At 35.5% G+C, this 19,142-nt stretch overlaps 1 protein-coding gene across 5 annotated transcripts in view; it reads left to right on the plus strand.

The window, feature by feature from the left end:
- The window catches only part of LOC149791189 (uncharacterized), a 60,117-nt gene that overhangs the window by 38,439 nt on the left and 2,536 nt on the right, over positions 1–19,142 (plus strand). For 2 of the 5 annotated variants that reach the window (XM_089969634.1, XM_089969637.1), the window contains exons 8-9: positions 579–668; positions 1,349–1,433. In XM_089969634.1, the coding sequence (XP_089825760.1) occupies positions 579–668; positions 1,349–1,433 (175 nt within the window). Of the gene's footprint in view, positions 1–578; positions 669–1,348; positions 1,434–16,698; positions 17,140–19,142 lie in introns of those variants that run through there. The other 3 variants (XM_089969638.1, XM_089969635.1, XM_089969639.1) reach the window with 3 other exon arrangements.

A 19,142-nucleotide genomic window follows, 5' to 3' on the forward strand; every position in this document is an offset into this window, starting at 1 on the left:
TGAATGAAGTATTGCCTTTAATCAAAGGAACGTTTACTTCCCTCCGTAAATTCAACTGATTTCAATCTTATTACAGGGAATAGACTTAGAAAACTTACCTCTAGGAACAAAAAAGTTAAGAACATCATGAATAAGTTAGAAACGCATTATGTTAATTATATCCTGAACGTTTTTGATTTGTATTGAAATGATTTGCTATATTGTTGAAACTCTTTGTACACGACTGTATCAATGGGTGTGTTTTTTGTATTCCTGACAGTAAACTGTATTGAGTTTATGTAATAAATAATCAGATAGCTAACTTTGTTACACTGGTATATATTATGTTTTAAGATGTCAAGGGGCGTAGATGGAGTTTAAGCTAATTTCTGCAATACTGCAAACAATGGACATTATATATTAATTACCGTAAAACAAAGGTAACCTTTTAGTAATAAACATCCATGTATTACATGCATCTTGTGACTACCAGAATTTAGAGAAGCATGCATAACGCAAGTGTAAAGAATGAAATATATAAAGTTAGACATACTTCATGATACATTAATCTTTCACACTTTGCATTGTTATTTCGATAGATAAAGAGATTCTGGAAAGCACATCATCTTTGACCACAAAACCCAACGAGAAGACTAATGAAAGGACTAGAACCGATTCAGACCTGGCAGGTATGAATATGTCTGTATCGCTTTAATGGATACAATCTATTGCAAAACATTTAGAAAAGCGACCATTTATATATATCTTTTCAATCTGCTACTTCTCGATCTAAAAACGGTTTTATAATAAAACAATGAGTAATTTAATTTCAATATGACTCAATTTTGCACATTTCAAGGTGCAAACATTTAATTTATTTACAAATTTACATTAATTAATCAGCAAGTCAGTTTCATAACTTCTTTATGATAATTATGATATTAATATTTATTAATGCATGTTTCAATCAATTTAAAAAGTAACTAAAACCTAAGAGTATGACTCATATTGCAAAAGCATTACAAACCTTCGACCATGATTTAAAGAAGAGAAAATGTACGTTTCACATAATTGTGCAAAATGGTTATCTAAATCATTAAAAAATCACCCAAAGCTGGACTTATAATTTCCGAAAAAATAACAAAATAGTACAAGCCGAAAAGAGGACAATAACCAAAATGAAGCGAATGCTTAAAAAAATCATTGTTCATTAAGTAATTGCAATTTATTCACTGTCCGTACTAAGCATTGATTCAATCATTAAAAAAAAAAAGTTATTATTAGTATTGTTAGTAGTAGTAGCAGTAGTATTTCCATTAGTATTATTATCGAAATGCTGTTTACAATAATTATATGTGTTTTTCAATAGAGAGCATGACTAGCAACGTTGTGGCTGCTGTTTCTACTCCTCTGATCGTCGTACTAGTCATCACTGTGCTTGTCTGTGTCGTCAGGTATCTAACTAGATATCGATATATATATATATATATATATATATATATATATATATATATATATATATATATATATTGACTTAACATAACTAATACAAGCGATCGAAAACCGAATAATTTTGTTAAATTCAACAAATAACGTATTTCACTAGAAATTTATGTGAACATTTAAAAAGGGCATTTGATATTGTAAACTAAATCCCAATTAGTCTTAAAAGGTATGTCACAAGTCAAAATTTTCGAAAAAAAGATCCAACGCTGAATGCGTTAACGTATCTTTAATATCCTGTGTCCTGGCGATGTGCCAACAGTCGTTTGAAGAGTCAAAATAAGATAGTCCAATATATCCTTTTATGAATAAACTATAATTCCAATTTATTATTTATGTGAAATACTATGTTGAAAGAGCATTTTTATTCCACCAATATCAAATACTGAACGCAAGAATGAAAGACGTTAGTAGCTAAAAATTAATAAATTTTCATGTAAACAAGATTATTTTAGAAAAAGTAATACACAAAAAAGAATCCTGCTGTATCTCAAACGTTCTTTTCCATAGAATTCAAAGTTATAACAATAAAACATATGTTTCTAATATTAAAATAAAGAAGGTGGGTTAGAGTGGGTTTACATTCATTGTAACGGATTTATCCATAGGAATTACTAAAATCCTAGAACCAGACCCAATAATCATTTTCATTTCTATTGATAATGATCCTAAAATATCTCCTAGATAAAATATTAGCTCTGTAATATGTGTTTACGACAATAAAAGATACTGGACAATTAACTTCATTTTGGACAAGGCCAAGTCGAGAATACACTTATACATACCAAAATAATCATGAAGTAAAAGATCTAACAAGCAACGCGCATTATATATGTTGAGTTGTGTTTGACATCATTTCGGAACGATTATGTGATATGTACATCTGCATTTTGAAGATTTGATGCAGCTGACAGTTATTGTATAAATAACAATATACACAGATAAAATGTTTTTTATTATTGTGGATTACATATGATGATCAATATTAATGACTCTCATTTTTTTTCTTGAATTTAAATTATAGATACAGTCTGGAGTATGACTTTCGAAACTTCTAGAATGGCAATTTCCATTAAATTGACAGATTAGTTTAAGAAAAATGGTATATTGCGACCTAAACTAAGTAGAATAATATGTAATTATGTTTACAGTGCCATTATTCATTACCAATTGAAGCAGAATCACTGGTAATATTGTGTACCGATTTGATCTGAGTAGAAATATTTAAATACTATGATACACTGTAATTACAAACTGCTCAATAATATGTTTCGAAGAAAACATTAATTTGGAAATTATTTTGATTTCAGCCAGTGGCATGTTGATTATATTATTGTGATACATGAAAGCACATCACTATAATCCAGGCCACTGACACATTTTTAGATTCAAGACTATATGCAGATCAAAGCGTTCGATATAGGAACTTATTTAAAATACCACTGGAACTGAGTTTTATATTTCATGTATTTGGATTTATGACAGAACATTGAGGACTATGTTGGATTCAATGAAAAATACTGGAAGTACGTTTTAATTTTCACGTTAAATCCTACGGAAACATTTTCGTGTGTTGAATATCGAAAAACATGTTGGTTTCCACTATTTACTCTTAAGTTGTTTAATCCTAAGATTTGTTAGAATATATGGTAGACTCTTTTTTATCTGCTCTTGTACTCTTTAACCGTTGTTTTCAGTACTTATTTTGGAGTTGATACACACCTATACATCTTATGAATGTATCAATCTTCATCATACGCAACATTAATGCGAGTCTTCATTAAGTAATGCATATATTACAAGACGATAAAGACGAGTACAATTACAATAAAATGTGATTTAATGCTCTAACGACATCTCCGCGGCCATCTCAAAAACTTGCATACTCTTATCACCTTCTAGCAAACATGTTACTGACAGGCGTTTGGTCTAAACTGCATTCTTTCAGTTGATATGTGACAAGATGCAAATAAACATTTATGAAAAACAAACTCTGAAGAAGATCTCTGCCACTACGATTAAAAAGGTGTACACAGTATATATTCAGTCTGTTACATATATACGTTTATTTGTATTGCATACAATGTCATCTTATACTATTTGTGACTGACTCGTTGCTAAATTTTGCATTCATGTCAATGTAAGTGTTCAGTAATAAGGACGAAACCCTGACAACTTCATCTATTAATCGTAGTTTGGCACATATTCTTATTGTTGTCATAATTATATAGTAAAATATGCTTGATATTGATACGAAGCAGACTACTTAAGCTGTGAGCTCCTCACTGATGGATTATTGTGAAATCGCTGCAATATATTTTGCAATTTGGAAGGGGGACGAATCTTCCGGTTCTATAAATAAAAGCCATTCCAGCTGCTTATTCATTTCATGCCATTCAGAGAAAAAGAAATGCAACAATGATAAAGGATCATTCAGATGTATCATATAAATTAGAAGTGATATATTAGACAGATCTTATAAATAATAAATATGTACTGAAACTAACAACTAAATATTAAACTGCATTAATCACACGGAAACAGTGTATAAATATATAACATTACCTGCTGATGTTCCAAAGTATTGGCCAGTTGCACGTAGGAGGCAAAACATGCGAATAATGGTCATCAAATGGATTTCGTATAATCTAGCAAATATGAAGATTGAAATTTATTAACGGACAAATACGAAGTATGTTACGCATTAATCGAACTGTTAGTCTCTTTGATATGACAGTGTCTGCTATCTGTAAAGTGGCTAATTTGCTTCACCATTCAATATAGGTTGCTGCTAGATTTAGTGGTGAAAACGTTTCTTTCATATTAAGGTGATATCTTAATTTACTTGCTATATTGGTGCTTGATATATATATGGAGGTGGCAACCATACTTGACACTGCCATGTAGGTATATTAGATAATCAGTACTAACAAATTTGCTAGTCATTTACACGTGGATATCTGCACGACATACAGGTCACAACTATACGTGTCCTTTCTATACAATGTATCTGTCTATATCTCTGTCTCTGTTTAACTCTCTCTCTCTCCCTCCATCTCTCTTTCTCTCTCTCTCTCTCTCTCTGTTTCTGTCTCTCTGAGCAGCAGAGAGAGTGAACAGACCACTTAAGGGAATGGTCACCCTTGTGTTTAGACAAAAAAACTAGTGACCCTTCATAGAGGTCAATACCACGTCTACGATTATTGTTTGTCCCAAACATACTTGCAGACAGGACCCTCTCTGCTGCTCAATAATCCTGTGAATCTTTATCTGAATCCTGGGAATTTGTTCTATGTTTCAAGTAATATTCAAGTTCTGATGGTGGTTTTTCTATTTTTGGATTTATGTTTTTTCATTTTCTGTAATATATCATTAAACTTCTGTATCGATCTCCACCGCAATTTTTGCAAATCTGATATAATCCTCTAACGCCGTTGTTACAACCAACACAACTTCGTGGACCAGCATGAGAGTTTTTCTTCATAAGATTATTATGTTTTTTTTACAATATTCTCCACGACACCTTTTGTTGCATTTATCTGTTGTTCCTTGACGCAGCCACGTACAATTGTTCATTATATTAATGATATCTGTTTAATTCAATTTAATTTTATCATCACCCCTACTATCCAAATATTTTATCAAGACCCACACGATATCTTGTTCTAGGATCATGTAAATTTATTGTTATAAATCCATGCGGAGTGGCTTGCGCTCGTGAAAAGAATTTTTTTTAATTTAATTATATCCATGTCACCGCTGCACCAGGTTTGATGAATATTTCGCAGCGTGTGTGTGTCTACGCCATTAAACACAACTAAAATGTTACAATTGTCCCTGATCACTTTTGGTATTTGTGTATATCGCTGAGTAACATAGATCACATCTGTATTTTTATGTCTGCCGCGAGAAAATATTCTGGCTGGATTTGATTGTTTATCTAGCATCACATCATCATACACAACTAAATTATTAATAAATCCGTCTTAAACATCAACGGACGGTGCTTCATCAATATCTGTTATAAACTCTGTGACATCCTTGTCTTCGTCCAGTAATCTTGCATTTTCGTTAAAATCTTTTAATACTTCATAACATCGTTGATCATCAACGGATGGTGCTACTAAATATAATTTATCCCATTTCAAACATCTCATTATCAGATTAAGTAATAACTGCGTCTTACCCGATCCAGATGGTCCTATGATAATCATTCTGATGGAATTAGGTAGCGCAGGATGATGCTTAACAGGTTCTCGTTTTCTTGTCGCTGAGAAATCAATTATATCCGTATATAATATAACATGAATTTATATTGTTCACGCTGTAGAGTTAAAACTCCGACTACTGATTTAGCTACAGTTATAACAAAAAATAAAAAAATAGTGTACGGTGGAAAATGTGCTGTTTGCGGTAGAAAGAAATTTTCATTTTTACCTAATAAGCGCGTTGGTGATATTGCTAATTTGATGTCAAAGTTTCCGGGTACTCCATGGGCTAAATACCCAGGAGAAAAACATCTACCAGGATATAATTTTTGCGGTCCTGGTACTCGACTTGATATCAGACTTGATAATCAAGATCAACCAAAACCAGGCGAGGAACCAGTAAACGCTATTGATCGAGCTTGTCATGTTCATGATGTAGCTTATAAAAGTAAAAATCTACAAGATAGGCATATTGCAGATGTGAAATTAATTCACGCGTTAAATTCCATAAAAAATAAAAATGTTAGAGAATCATTAGCTAATTGGTTAGTAAGATCTGCGATGAAAGGTAAATTAGCGTTTGGGTCTGGTAATATATAATGGAATTAATGTATTATTCACCAAGAGGATATTGGAGAGGCAAAGCAGCAATTGGTAAACTCGCTGATGAAGCAGCGGTTAAACATTCTACTGCTAAAGCGTGGTTATCCAAATAGGCAATATGGCAAATTTATCTACCACCACCGAAACGAATTCAGTACGCGTACTTCGATGTCAGTGTTCCTAATGAAGTTCATCAAGCTGATGTTCTGTTTTTACCACATGATACTGTGCGTGGAAAAACGTACAAGTACGCGTTAACTGTAGTTGATGTTGGAAGTAGATATAAAGAGGCAGAGCCGCTATCAACGAAAACATCATCTGAAGTAGCCGATGCGTTTGAACGAATTTATCAACGAGGTGGTGGACCACAAAGTGGTCTGCGATGGCCACAGCTGCTACAGGTTGATCCTGGTAAGGAATGTCTTGGTCCAGTATCATCGTTGATGAAACGACATAATGCCAAAATACGACGAGGTCATACTGCGATTCACCGTGATCAGGCGATTGTTGAGCGATTTAATCGAACACTTGCTGAGCGGTTATTTGGATATCTATACGCTAAGAAATTTATTCAAGATAAATGATCTCGCGAATGGGTTGCAAGATTACCAAGCTTGATAGCTGCGTTAAATAATGAGATTACACGAACAACCAACATGAAACCCATTAGCGAAGTCACAAAAAATATACCAACACAGCGAAAAGATACTGAAAAACAAAAAATATTGGTTGATTTTAGTTAGATATTTATATGAACCGGATGAACTTGAAGGTGGTAGCGCGAGAGCGACTGATCCTATTTGGAGTGTTACCACACACAAAATATCCACCGTGACAAGATCCTCAGGTAGACCTGCAATCTACAAACTAGATTCGGCTGCTCCCCAACGTGGATTTGTACGTGAGCAAGTACAAATAATCCCCACAGATACACAACTACCACCGCGATCACTTAACTAGCACTAGCGTCTCTACGTCGATTACACTCAAGACAGGTCAACATGGTATTTTTCTCGTGTATGACCGCTACTATTATCTTTTCTGTCTACGGTAAATTGTCTTGAATCATTAATCGAATACCTCCACAGCATTATACAATTGCAACTTGTGCAATGATTATTCTGCTGCTGTTTTAACTCAATAATAAATTCAACATCAAGATCAAATCGCGTTTATTTTTTTATCAGATTGTTTGTATCCGATTAATTTTTTTCTTATTATATCATCATCAATGACGTTAAATTTATCAACGATTTCAGGAATTATAATTCTCCGTAATTAAGATATTTTTCTGACCCTTGATACCGCTAAATAGACTAAATTTGACCACTCCATGTGATCGTCTACAATCCAAACTCGTGTATCAGAAATAGTTAATCCCTGAGACGAGTGGATCGTCATAGCGTATCCCAACACCCATGGAGATTTGTCAGCGCATAATGCATCTTCGACCACACTGATATCAACAGCGACAATATCGTTTAATATGAGATTTTGTTTCTCAGTCTGCCCTGGAATATCAACATTAATATTCTGTTTTCGTGTATCTGATGGTCTATAACACAACGGTACGGGTAATTCTGAATATTTTTCTTTATGCAGTTGAAATAACTGCTGTTGTAAATCGTCTCTGATTATTTTTCTGCTTGCTACTATCAAATCGGTGGGTCTCCATAAATTTAAAAAATCACTCATTGAGGTCTCTGAGATTACTCCGCGTATTATTTCACACTGAATTTTGTTTGATTGTAATCTGATTAATTTTTTAAATTCCTTTAAATTTGCATCGAGAGCTCTATGATCATCATCTATTTCTTCGTAATAATCGACGAAATTTTTTAACCAATCATATGGAGATGGTCCAACAAAAGGCGGCGGTTGATCATGATCGCCACACATTATTATAGCGGTATTTTTCGTCAGCAACCAATCAAGAAACATTTTTAATGTATCCAATGACACCGTGCATATCTCGTCCCAAATAATTATTTTAGGTATATATTTTCCTCCCATTCGCTCAGGAGTCCATGTATCCCCGCGCCACCGAAAGAAACTATGATACGTGCACGATTGTACTTGCCGTTGTTTCATCTCCCGTGCAAGTCTATGTGTGGGTGTCAGCACGATCATATCTGAATTTCTAAAAACATTAATTGCTCGAGTCGTTTTGCCGCATCCACCAGGTCCATTGAGATATACTGTCATATATCTAATTATTGGATCACTCAACGATGGCGCTTTCGACATTTCTGATATTTTATTACCCTTGCGATAAAAATGTCTCATCGGAACATCTGCTGATTCTGTGTAATTGTGTAATATTTCCTTTTGTATTCTCCACGAACTCCATCGTTCATCATTACTTGTAAATTTCATAACAGACTCTAAATATTTACTCGAAATATAAAACGAATCTGTTGCGACTCTGACTGCGGTCTCAGGAAATCTATTAATCATCGATAATAAATTTATAGAAACATAAGCCAACATGGAAGATCTTAGATGAGTATACTGTGGGGATACATCATTTATGTAACTAACGATCGTACCCAATTTTGTTCCGTGGGATAAATAAACACTTTCTCGATTTACAAATATATTTCTCGCTGTTGTATCAGCGATTATAAAATCGTACTCGGCATCATCTAGAATTAATCGTGCGTGATGTCTTTTATGATCATATGCACCACCTTGAGTAAATTTACCTATAATTTTTCTGCCGAGATCTTTTGCGGTTTTAAGTTTAATCTCGAGAATTTTAGGAGCTTCTTTGATAATATCATCTTCGGAAACATCAGGACATTTTTCCTTAAACACGCGTTAATAACTTCATCAGCAATGATAGAATCTTGCATGGGCAATCAAACTTCGGTCTGCGCGTGATATGATATAATCGCCTCACTGATAATCAACGATGTCAGTACAGCACAATCTAGCAAATATCGTAATAAAACTATAGGTGCCCAACGTTTTTCACAAAAATGTCTACCAAACCAAACATAACAAATTTGTTGGAGATTTTCGTTAAACTCGAATGATTCAACACAAGCGAATCCAGTCAGATCAAAATCAGGTAATGGTTCATTAATTGCCACTCGCATCATCTCGTTTGTAGGGTGACCGAATCTTTTAAAGTATACAGAACAATCTCCGTATCCCAGAAAACTTCCCGGATAACATGCAACCATATCAACCGAAATAACATCATTGTAATTATATTTGGTATTCCACAATCCGCCGTGTCCGTATTCGACGCAACTTGCGCGTACGTCCTCGAGTAAATCAAATCGTGTTGGTTTCCATGAATTTCTTTCTCTAGCGAAATTAGCCGCAATAGATGGAACAGTCAAGCAATTAGTTAGTAATTTGTCAGTATTTTCCGCGTGTTTGTACTTGGAAAACGTCTCCGCGAGATTTTTCATCTCGTCATGGAGATATTCTGTGCGATATATTTCACCGTTTGGTCTAACAAACTGATCAAATCCACCTTCCTCATTACTTTTAAATAACCATACCGATACAGGATAGTTTTTACTTATTTCGTTGAAAAATCAAGCACTCTCGTATCTGTAAAGTGTTCTATTACTCGTTCGGCTACACAATTTAACCTTGAAAATTTCATGGGTGCCAGTTTGTTAACGTTGGTTTTTTTTATTTATCTCATAGATTCCATAAATAACCGCTGTTACAGGATACGCTAGCTCATAATACGGTTTGTCAATATCCGTCAACAGACCCGGTCTGGAATTTTTACTTAATATGGCGATTTTATTATTGCCAAGGACAGGATCATATTTGTCACGGATGATCCAAGTACCTGTTTCTGTTAGTACAATAAATTTTACTCTAAAGAAATATTTTTGATTGCCCTCATATTCAGCGATGTAGTTAATGATAGTTGCCGCTCGCTTGTCATTCATTGTAGCGTCCTTGACAGTATTGCGTATAATCTTGAACGTTGACCATGTATGGGATGTACCATCCGTGTAAAATTCTTTCTTGGCGTCGTGAATTTTATTGATCAAACTTGTATTTTTCGGATCAACCAGATCTCGTACTGGCAAGTCTGGAGATAATCTGTCGAGGTTGAATTTGTATTCAACAGGCCTAGTTTGGGATAATCTCTCAAACTCATTCATATAATTAAAACAAATACTTAAATAAAGAAAATTATATATATACAATGCCTCAATGCAGATGGCTCATGATCGGTTCAGTAAATCGATGCAACCAATCTTGTAGAGGTGAATTTTGCTGGATGCACTTACAAGGCATACGACGAGGGAGTCTAGGACCAATACCGTGTCTGCGATGTGGTGTTGGAGTGCGAGGAAAAACAGAATTATGTGGAAATTGCGGTGGAAAACGGTTCAGGGAACTTAAAAGATATTATGACAAAAAAATAATAATAGTGAAGACGCTGTAAAATCCGTGGAGGATTATATATCAAGATTTCAGACAAACAATGATTTAAACAAATAATATTATTGCATATATGGAGCAAAATATATTTGTCCCACGTCCCACAATAACAAACTATGAATCAGATCGTAATGGTGTCATCAGACCCTGTAGGTTGAAGAGACCAGTTGGTAATGTTAGTAATTCTGGTTATCTAAGGTTCAACGCTGGAAGAAATAAAATGTATCATTGTCATCGATTTACGTACGAGTGTTTCTTCGGAGTGATCAAAGATGGTCTCGTTATTGATCATATTGACGTGGATCCTCAGAACAACTCCTTATCCAATCTGAGGGTTGTCACGCAAAGTCAGAATTCTGCACGTGGTAATACTGGAAGATGTAAGACAGTTTCTAGAAGGGCGGTAAATTCCACAAACACAGAAACTGGCGAAGTAATTATATTTCGTTCGATATGTTCTGCTGCGAAATACTTTGATATTAATCCGTCTTCAGTACAAAGAGTAGCATAAAATATAACCAGATTTGCTTTCTCAAAAAAATATAAGCAGAAAATCACCTTTCAGTACTGTTAACTATCATCATCACCTCGAATTAGATTTATTTTTTGGGGGTCAGAAATTGTCATTATTATACTACTTATTTTTTGACTCATGAAAGGGAGGTAATTTATGGTCATAATCATTTACAACATCCAAGGTCTGTGATGCCTGGTGGAGCAAGTTGAACAGTATGCATCACAGAATGGATTTATGATTTCTAACTTACAAAAATATACTGTTCGTGTATTTTTCTGTTCTTTTCGTGAAACATTTAGAACAGCGCAACACATAGAATCCATGTATGTTTCATCTAACCTACAGAAAACCGACATGTATAGTCCAGCCCACTGAGTGCAGAATCCAGCGTCTAGTCTGTATCGATCGTGGTGGGTTAATTTTAAATCCTATGTACAGGATGTACTGACTCGATTACATAAATAGGTCCATGATAGTGTTTGGAATTAAAAATCAGTTGCATTTTAGTTGTTCAGTGCAGAAATATAATGCGAGATTGTGTATGCATATGTGATTATTTATTTATCGACTAAACTCCCTTTGACCAGTCATAGAGAGGATGGAAAAATCTAGCAATTAGATGATCTGGACCGGATGTTCTATCATAGATGGCGTGGTATAATAAATAGGAAATTCCTCAATTCAGCTTTGTTTGGTGAAAATATATTATATAAACGTATTTCTTGAATTCAGAATTGTATTTTGAGTAAATATATTCGAAATTAGTTCCTTTTCAATGATTATTAGCTGTATATTAACTTTCCAAACGTATGTTTGTAACAAGATTCGATGGCTCAATCGGTATCGTATTGGTCTGTGACGCTCGCGGTCCAGGATCGAATCCCCATGGCTGACAACACATCGGTGGTTTGTGCATAATTGTGATTTTTATAATAATTGGGGGCTCCGCCAAATCCCCCCGCTCAGCAAAACTCAGCAAAAACCATATTAACCGGTGGTTGATATATATTTTCGTATCACCCACGGGCTTGATTATTGTGGGTGGGATTTTGCTGAGCGTATATGTTTGTGCCGTCCTTTATTCAATTATTCATTGTATATATTTCATTTGATACTTAAAGAACTTGCTTTAGAATAATAATGAAAAAAAAAATTTGTGGTATTTTTTGGAAAACTGATTGATTTCTATACTTTTAAGCACCAACCACCCCATCAGAATTAGCAAACTGATTGATTTGTATAATTTTCAGTACCAATTACCCCATCAGACTGATTTATTTCAGAATTATTTCAGATTGTACAAAATTGATTAATATGTGTAATTTATCCTATCAGTGATTATATTTATTTATTCTGAAATATTATTTTTTAAGTTGATCGAGTTTAATACAGGTGTGTGTATAATTTAGAATCTGATCTCTGTTACAGATGATCTCGATGATATGTTCTCGACGGAGTTCATCTAACTGTTCTTGTGTTAATAAGGAATCCTCGCTTCCGTATTCATCAATAACTAAATTAACGTTAAATTGCTCTGTGTCTTGTGAAAACACTGATCTGATGGCGTTTTCAAGTGCTTATTTGTCATGTATAAAAACAATCACGTGCTGGTACATTATATAATATTTACTGGATTAATTAAGATTTCACATACAGATTTATCACAAGCTCTTCTTCACGCATGTCATTTAAGCGATTAAGGTGGTCTGTGAACTTAAAATTTATTCGTGTTAACATATTATTGTGACACCGCAGATACACAGGATTAGTTGGTTCTTGCGCGATTAAACTTCCAGGGGGAACTTGTGGTGTAAATGTATATAAAATATATCCTTGTTCAGCCTGATTTGATTTTCCGAGGTTTATTTGATAGCTGCCATCGACTACGTCACAAACCAGATTGACCACGATCGTGCTGGTTATATTAACGATTCACGGAGATACGTGTCTGCCGCCGCCATGTGGATCATTATTATGTCTTAGAACAGTTGGAGGTGGGGCTAGTCTTTTTCCACGCATCGAGTATTTTAGGAAAATATTCATCAATGACATCACTGACAGATTTTCCTAACTCGGTTACGTTATACCAAGGAAGTTTAAAATTCGGTAAATTCGCCTCTGGTATTCTAAAGAATTCTAAAAACTGTTGCTTAGATTTATTTGTATCGTGTCAACATGATCAATTATCGCCTGAATTAATCGCTGGTTAAAATATTCCATGTCGTATGCGAGCTGATTAAACATCTCAATTTGTTTAATAATTTCGCTGCGTAAAGTTATATCAAAAAGATGTTCTTGGAAAAATTGCCGTAGTCGCTGTAGTTGTTCTTTATGCTCTTGATCAATTAATTTGAAGTACTTATTGATATCAACCAGGCGTATAGTAAAGTATTTAGTTCCTCCTCTTTGGGGTCGATCATAAGTATAAAACCATATAATATTATCCTTACTGTGAAATTCAAATATGCTACCAAACGTTACGTTGTTTAGCCCAATTAAATTTCCCTCGTATGATGGTAAAACTCCGTGGTATGATTTATTGTCCGTGACATAATCAGATTTTTTTGGTTCTGGTGGTATCGGTGTTATCGGTGGTGATATTTCAGGCCAACCTAGTACGGATCTTATCGTGGATTGATAGATATCAACGGCATAATCAGGAGAATGTATCTCAACCGTCGAGGACAGCGTCGGCTCATGAACGTTAATTGATATTTTTGCTTCTTTTCCTGTTATTTATTTTATTCTACGTTGAAATTCCTCATTGATTTGTTCGAGCTCATAACTACCAGTGGGTATTCCAACATCTATCCAGTCTGGAGTACCAACTGGTTTGTTCTTGTTAGCAAATACAAGCGAATTATTTGCTGGTGTACCATTAAATGATTTTGATCTGATATTTGGCCAGCTGTAATATACCCGTAATTGAGCTAATGCTATTTCTTTTACTGGAATTGCAGTAGGAAAATTAATACTAAATTCAGGATTAGTTGAACTTACCGAGATCATCGTTATCTTTGACGGAGTTGTATTAGTCACGATCTGCTGGAGTTATTCTGTCATTATTAATACTTGTATCTTTAATACCGATACCTTCGTCATATATTTTAGTCATCATTGAAAACTCGAAATCAGATATAATTCCATCATTGAGACTCGCTGATAACAACGAGGACAATTTCGAGTATGCGACCGTCGCTGTATGTAATCTTATCATGTAATCGGATAATTTTTCATTCGTGCAGGTACATATTTTTTTGTGATGATATTAAGCACACCTGCAGTCGTTGTTGCTGCTGAAATACAAATAGTTACGGCTACTGGTGCCATCATTGTCACCGCTGATAATATAACACCTGCTCCAGCAACAACAGCGGCTACTGAATAAACAATCACATCAACGATTACTAATCGTCGTCGATATTTTTTTACTTTTACTGTATATTGTTCGACTTGATCTTTTAGCGCAGCCTGCCATTCACGCGCTTGATTGTATCTGTATTGTGCTCCGTCCATATATTTTTATGCAGTAACCAATTGAGGTGTTTCAGCTACAAATTCCAAACACCACCAGTAAGATGTTGCTGTTAATGTCTTATAATCTGCTTCCAGGATAAAAATTTCTTCGGTTCCGCTATTTAATATAGCAGATACAACCCCGGAAAACCTATCCGTTGAATGACGCCATGGATACGTTGTAAATATCTCAAATCGCGCAGCACTGAACACAGACAGCCTGTACACGCCAGTGACTGTTGTGGTATATTTGATAGTTTTATTTTGCTGCGACCATGTTGCGAATCCCGATGATACAGTGTATACGATGTTTGTGATATGCCCAGGAGTTATTCCGGCTGAAATTTTAATCAGATTGGTTTTATTAACGATCTCAGGAATCCCCGCTGCTACGTTTTGCTGTGTTTGTTTGATCGTGTCTAGGTTACTTTTGATATCAATGAGTTTTATGTCAACGGAGTGCGGTGTGCCGAAGAATTCTTCTGCGGTTCTTTGATGATTTCTGCGAAATCTTGCAAAAGCGCCCACGTGAACGTCATACTCGGCCCGCAGCGTGGATAATTTACCATCTACGGTGTCGACGTATTTTTGTGTTGCTGCATCTTCGTCGGATGTTGGATCTCTTAAAACTGCTATTTTATTTCCGTTCATGCTTAGTTCACCCGTCATTGTGTCACCGGTATTTTTCACGCGATTAATAACGCTTCTTGCAATTTCATCTCTAATTGTTGTAAACGATATACTTGAATCCTTGATTCTACCACCGTCAGTAAACACAGGAATATTATTTGTAACTGCACCAAGTACTCGTCGAACTATATCATACCATCTAATGTTGCTCGTTTTTAGTTTACCATATCGATCTTGAAAAATAACGACCTCATCTGGGTCAACTCCAGCCAGGCTCATGATATCAGCGAGTTCATCTTTAGTCGCATACTTCGACAGATCATCATCGAATTTTATTTTCTTACTAGTAGAAGATCTTCTTCCGTAAATATCAACCATTATATTTTAAGATCCAAGATCTGTTTAAAACGCTTTACGCGCAACGAAGCGGTTGCTTGTATAATCATGCACGACTTTATGTGGCGGTTTGGATGATTTTGATATAGCGTCGAGTACATTAATTACTTCACGGCCGCATATTGGCGGATCTGTCATTGTTTGTGTGGGTAGCGTTGAATACCAAACTTTACAACCAGAGGTTCTTGCGTGAAGTGGTGCGACATACTTGATAAATTCAACAGGTGGAGCTAACCCGTACGAATCAAAATAAACGATTCCACGTGGATCAACCGCCTATAATACCCAATGAGTACTGGGTCCTGAATTTGAGTCGAGATTAATAATACCTGTTTCGAGTTTGTTTGGTTGTTTTGGTGATTGATCTCGCATAAAAACACCTCTAAAGTTTTTTTATTTTTAATTTTTTAGCAACATCAAGTAAATCAAAATTTGATGCTGGAAAATCTAACGTGGAAGCCTTAGACCTTTTCCTCAACGAGATCCCGGTAATCTTAGGCCGCGTCCCTTTTTTGTATCCATTTCCAGTTGCTTTCTTTAGAGCCATTCCAGCAGCGGTTACAACAGCACCTAACGCGGCTGCCTTTGCTATGGCTGGAGCAGCAGCAGCTATTAACACTAAAATATGCGCGAGAAGTGGAAATATGCCACCTATTTTAACCATGTCTTTGATGGCGCTCGGAGAAAGACGTAATTGAACTCCAGTTTTTGATTCTAGGGCTTTATTGAAATGTTTAATCTGATTATTTGTCAACGATAATTTGTTTGGACCACCACCCATCTGATCTCGTTTTAGTGATATTTTAGTTCCGCATTTGCTGGTGGTTTTTGATTGAAGCTTTTTGACCTGACCGGGAGTCAGAGTAACATTAACATGACTATACGACATTTTTATGGAAATAATATTTTTCTGAATAATTATAGATTTTCCACTGGTGCATCAACGACCCTCATTCGACCACTACCACCTTCAAGTAACATGGCTTTATCGCTGAGTATGACCGGGATTGCTCTGTAGAAGGCACCAGCACCTGGTGGATTAGTAACACGAGCTCGAAAGTGTATATCAACGACAGACTGTTTGGACAAATCAAGATGTTACAGCGAAAAATAATAAATAGGATATAGACCTGTAAAATCTAGTTGTGATATTTGCAAACCAGTGTCTATATTTTGATCACGTCCCATGAATGACATTAAACGGTGATATGCTCGCGCTACGTGATTTTGATCCAAATTTAACAATATATCTTCAGCTGGTTCTTGATGTCCATTTATTCGCAAGGAAACTTCATTAACTCCAAGATTGTCAAATATCATATGTGAATGTTCTTGATTATTTGTCCGGTCATTATTTTGCAGCGCAATAAAAATATGTCGCGGTGAAGAAACACCCTGTTGTGATGCTATATGCCATGTAAATAAACCATTAACATTACTTTGAATAGCATCTGTGGTTACTGTTAACCATGATAGCAATGATTTACCGCCTTGATCCATAACAGAGAGTAATTTTTGTTCTTCAGTAAAAGATGGAGTCATTACTGGCATCCATAATGAAAGTTTTGATATATTTACTTTACCATCAGCAACACCAGCACCTCGCCAGATTGCATCATTATCATCACCTTTTCCTACGAGCACAATTGTGTGTTTAGCTCCAAAGATGACTTTTCTAACATTTCTGTAAAATCCAAAGATGTGAGATAATGGAATTGCACATGAAAAATTTCTATCATTTCCTGACAACGCTGCTCGGCGTGTTGCAAATCCTATGATATCAAAAGCAGCACCTGGTCTGGCTGCGTGTTGAAAGTCAACTGGCTGTGGATCAACTGCAGTATCTCGTGGTGTCCGTATTTTAATATACTGAACATGATCAGCGTGGTTAGTAATATCTTTAGCAAACATCATTGTTGGACCGGCTGATCTTGTAAAGTCGTCAGAATATCTCGCTAGACCAATTATTGTTGTAGCAACATCAACATCCTTCTGAATCGATTCGATATTGTTTCCATCAATCATGTATGTGGCGCTATCAAACAACGCCATAATCCCGTTGTTGACAAAACCAACACGCAAATTAGTAGCATATGGCGTATCAGCTACAACATTCGTTACAAGTCTACCTTCTACCTCAATAAACGCCTCAGCGGGCAAGAAATATCTACTTGCATCATGAACCTGTAATTCGATTCTCCCCCGCTGATTTGGTTGTCTTGAGTCATAGGAATAAAATTGATAATCACGTACAGATTCATACTTAAGGACAGGTGCCTCCATATCAAATGCTGGGTCTGATTCGCGCTTGAAAATTTTATTATAATTACCATTTTTCCAAATGATGATCTAAATCATCGTCGACGAAGACCGCTATTAAATTTGCTGTTAGATTTTTTTCTGCTTCTTCAGATAATTCCGCTAGTTTTTTTATTTGCAGCCTGATTGGGTCCTTGATCTGCTATCAAATTTGATGTTATACTTCTTTCTGCCTCTTTAGATAATTCCGCTAGTGTTTTAATTGCAGCCTGATTTATTATTTTACTTACGTCTGTGGGCATCACTTCAGTACTTGCCAGTTTCACTGGTGGTTGTCGTTTTCGTAGCAATAATCGTGCTAGTCTATCTTTGATCACCGAGAACGCCTTACCAGCAACATTGACAATTGCTCCAGGAACTTTTTCACGAACAATATCGATAGCTTTCATCGATAATTGTTTTGCAACAGGTACTGCTTTTGGAGCTATCCTTGTAAATAGTCCCTGAATAACATCACCAAGTCCATCTCCGTAAGTAGCTCTGTAGATTGGTAATCGTGAGTTTACCGCTCTGACCAGTACGGGTTTACGATGATTATTATGTACGATCATCTTTTTTAATTTACCATTTATTTAACAACTAGTCATCAACAAGTTCATCGATAAGTTCTCGGTAAACTCCGATATCCATGATACCACCTTGAAATAATCGCCGACAAATATCAGATGCTTCATTAATTATTTCTGGTGAATTATTTCCGGCACGTTTTCCTCCTTTGAGAACTTCTAAGCGTGACACATCATTAATGATATTATCAGGACATAAACCAGATCCTGTTTTAGGTTCATCTTGAGGTGTTTTAAATACTGGTGGCTGCATTACCGGAGAAAGTACTTCAGGGGTAACCGGGGGTATGTCAGGTGAGTCACTTGTTCGAAATCCATATGGTGAATCTACCGGTGAATATGTCATTGCTTGCGAAGAAAATTTTTTACGTTGTAAAGGTGGAGGAAGTTCATACTGGGATAGTTGTTCTTGTTGTTTCAGTCTCTCTCTATGAAGCTTTTTTATTTCTTTATTAAGATTTTTATATTCTTGACCTTTAGCTT

Source organism: Sinohyriopsis cumingii, chromosome 9 (assembly GCF_028554795.1).
Source record: "Sinohyriopsis cumingii isolate HCF-2022 chromosome 9, ASM2855479v2, whole genome shotgun sequence".
NCBI lineage: Eukaryota > Metazoa > Mollusca > Bivalvia > Unionida > Unionidae > Sinohyriopsis > Sinohyriopsis cumingii.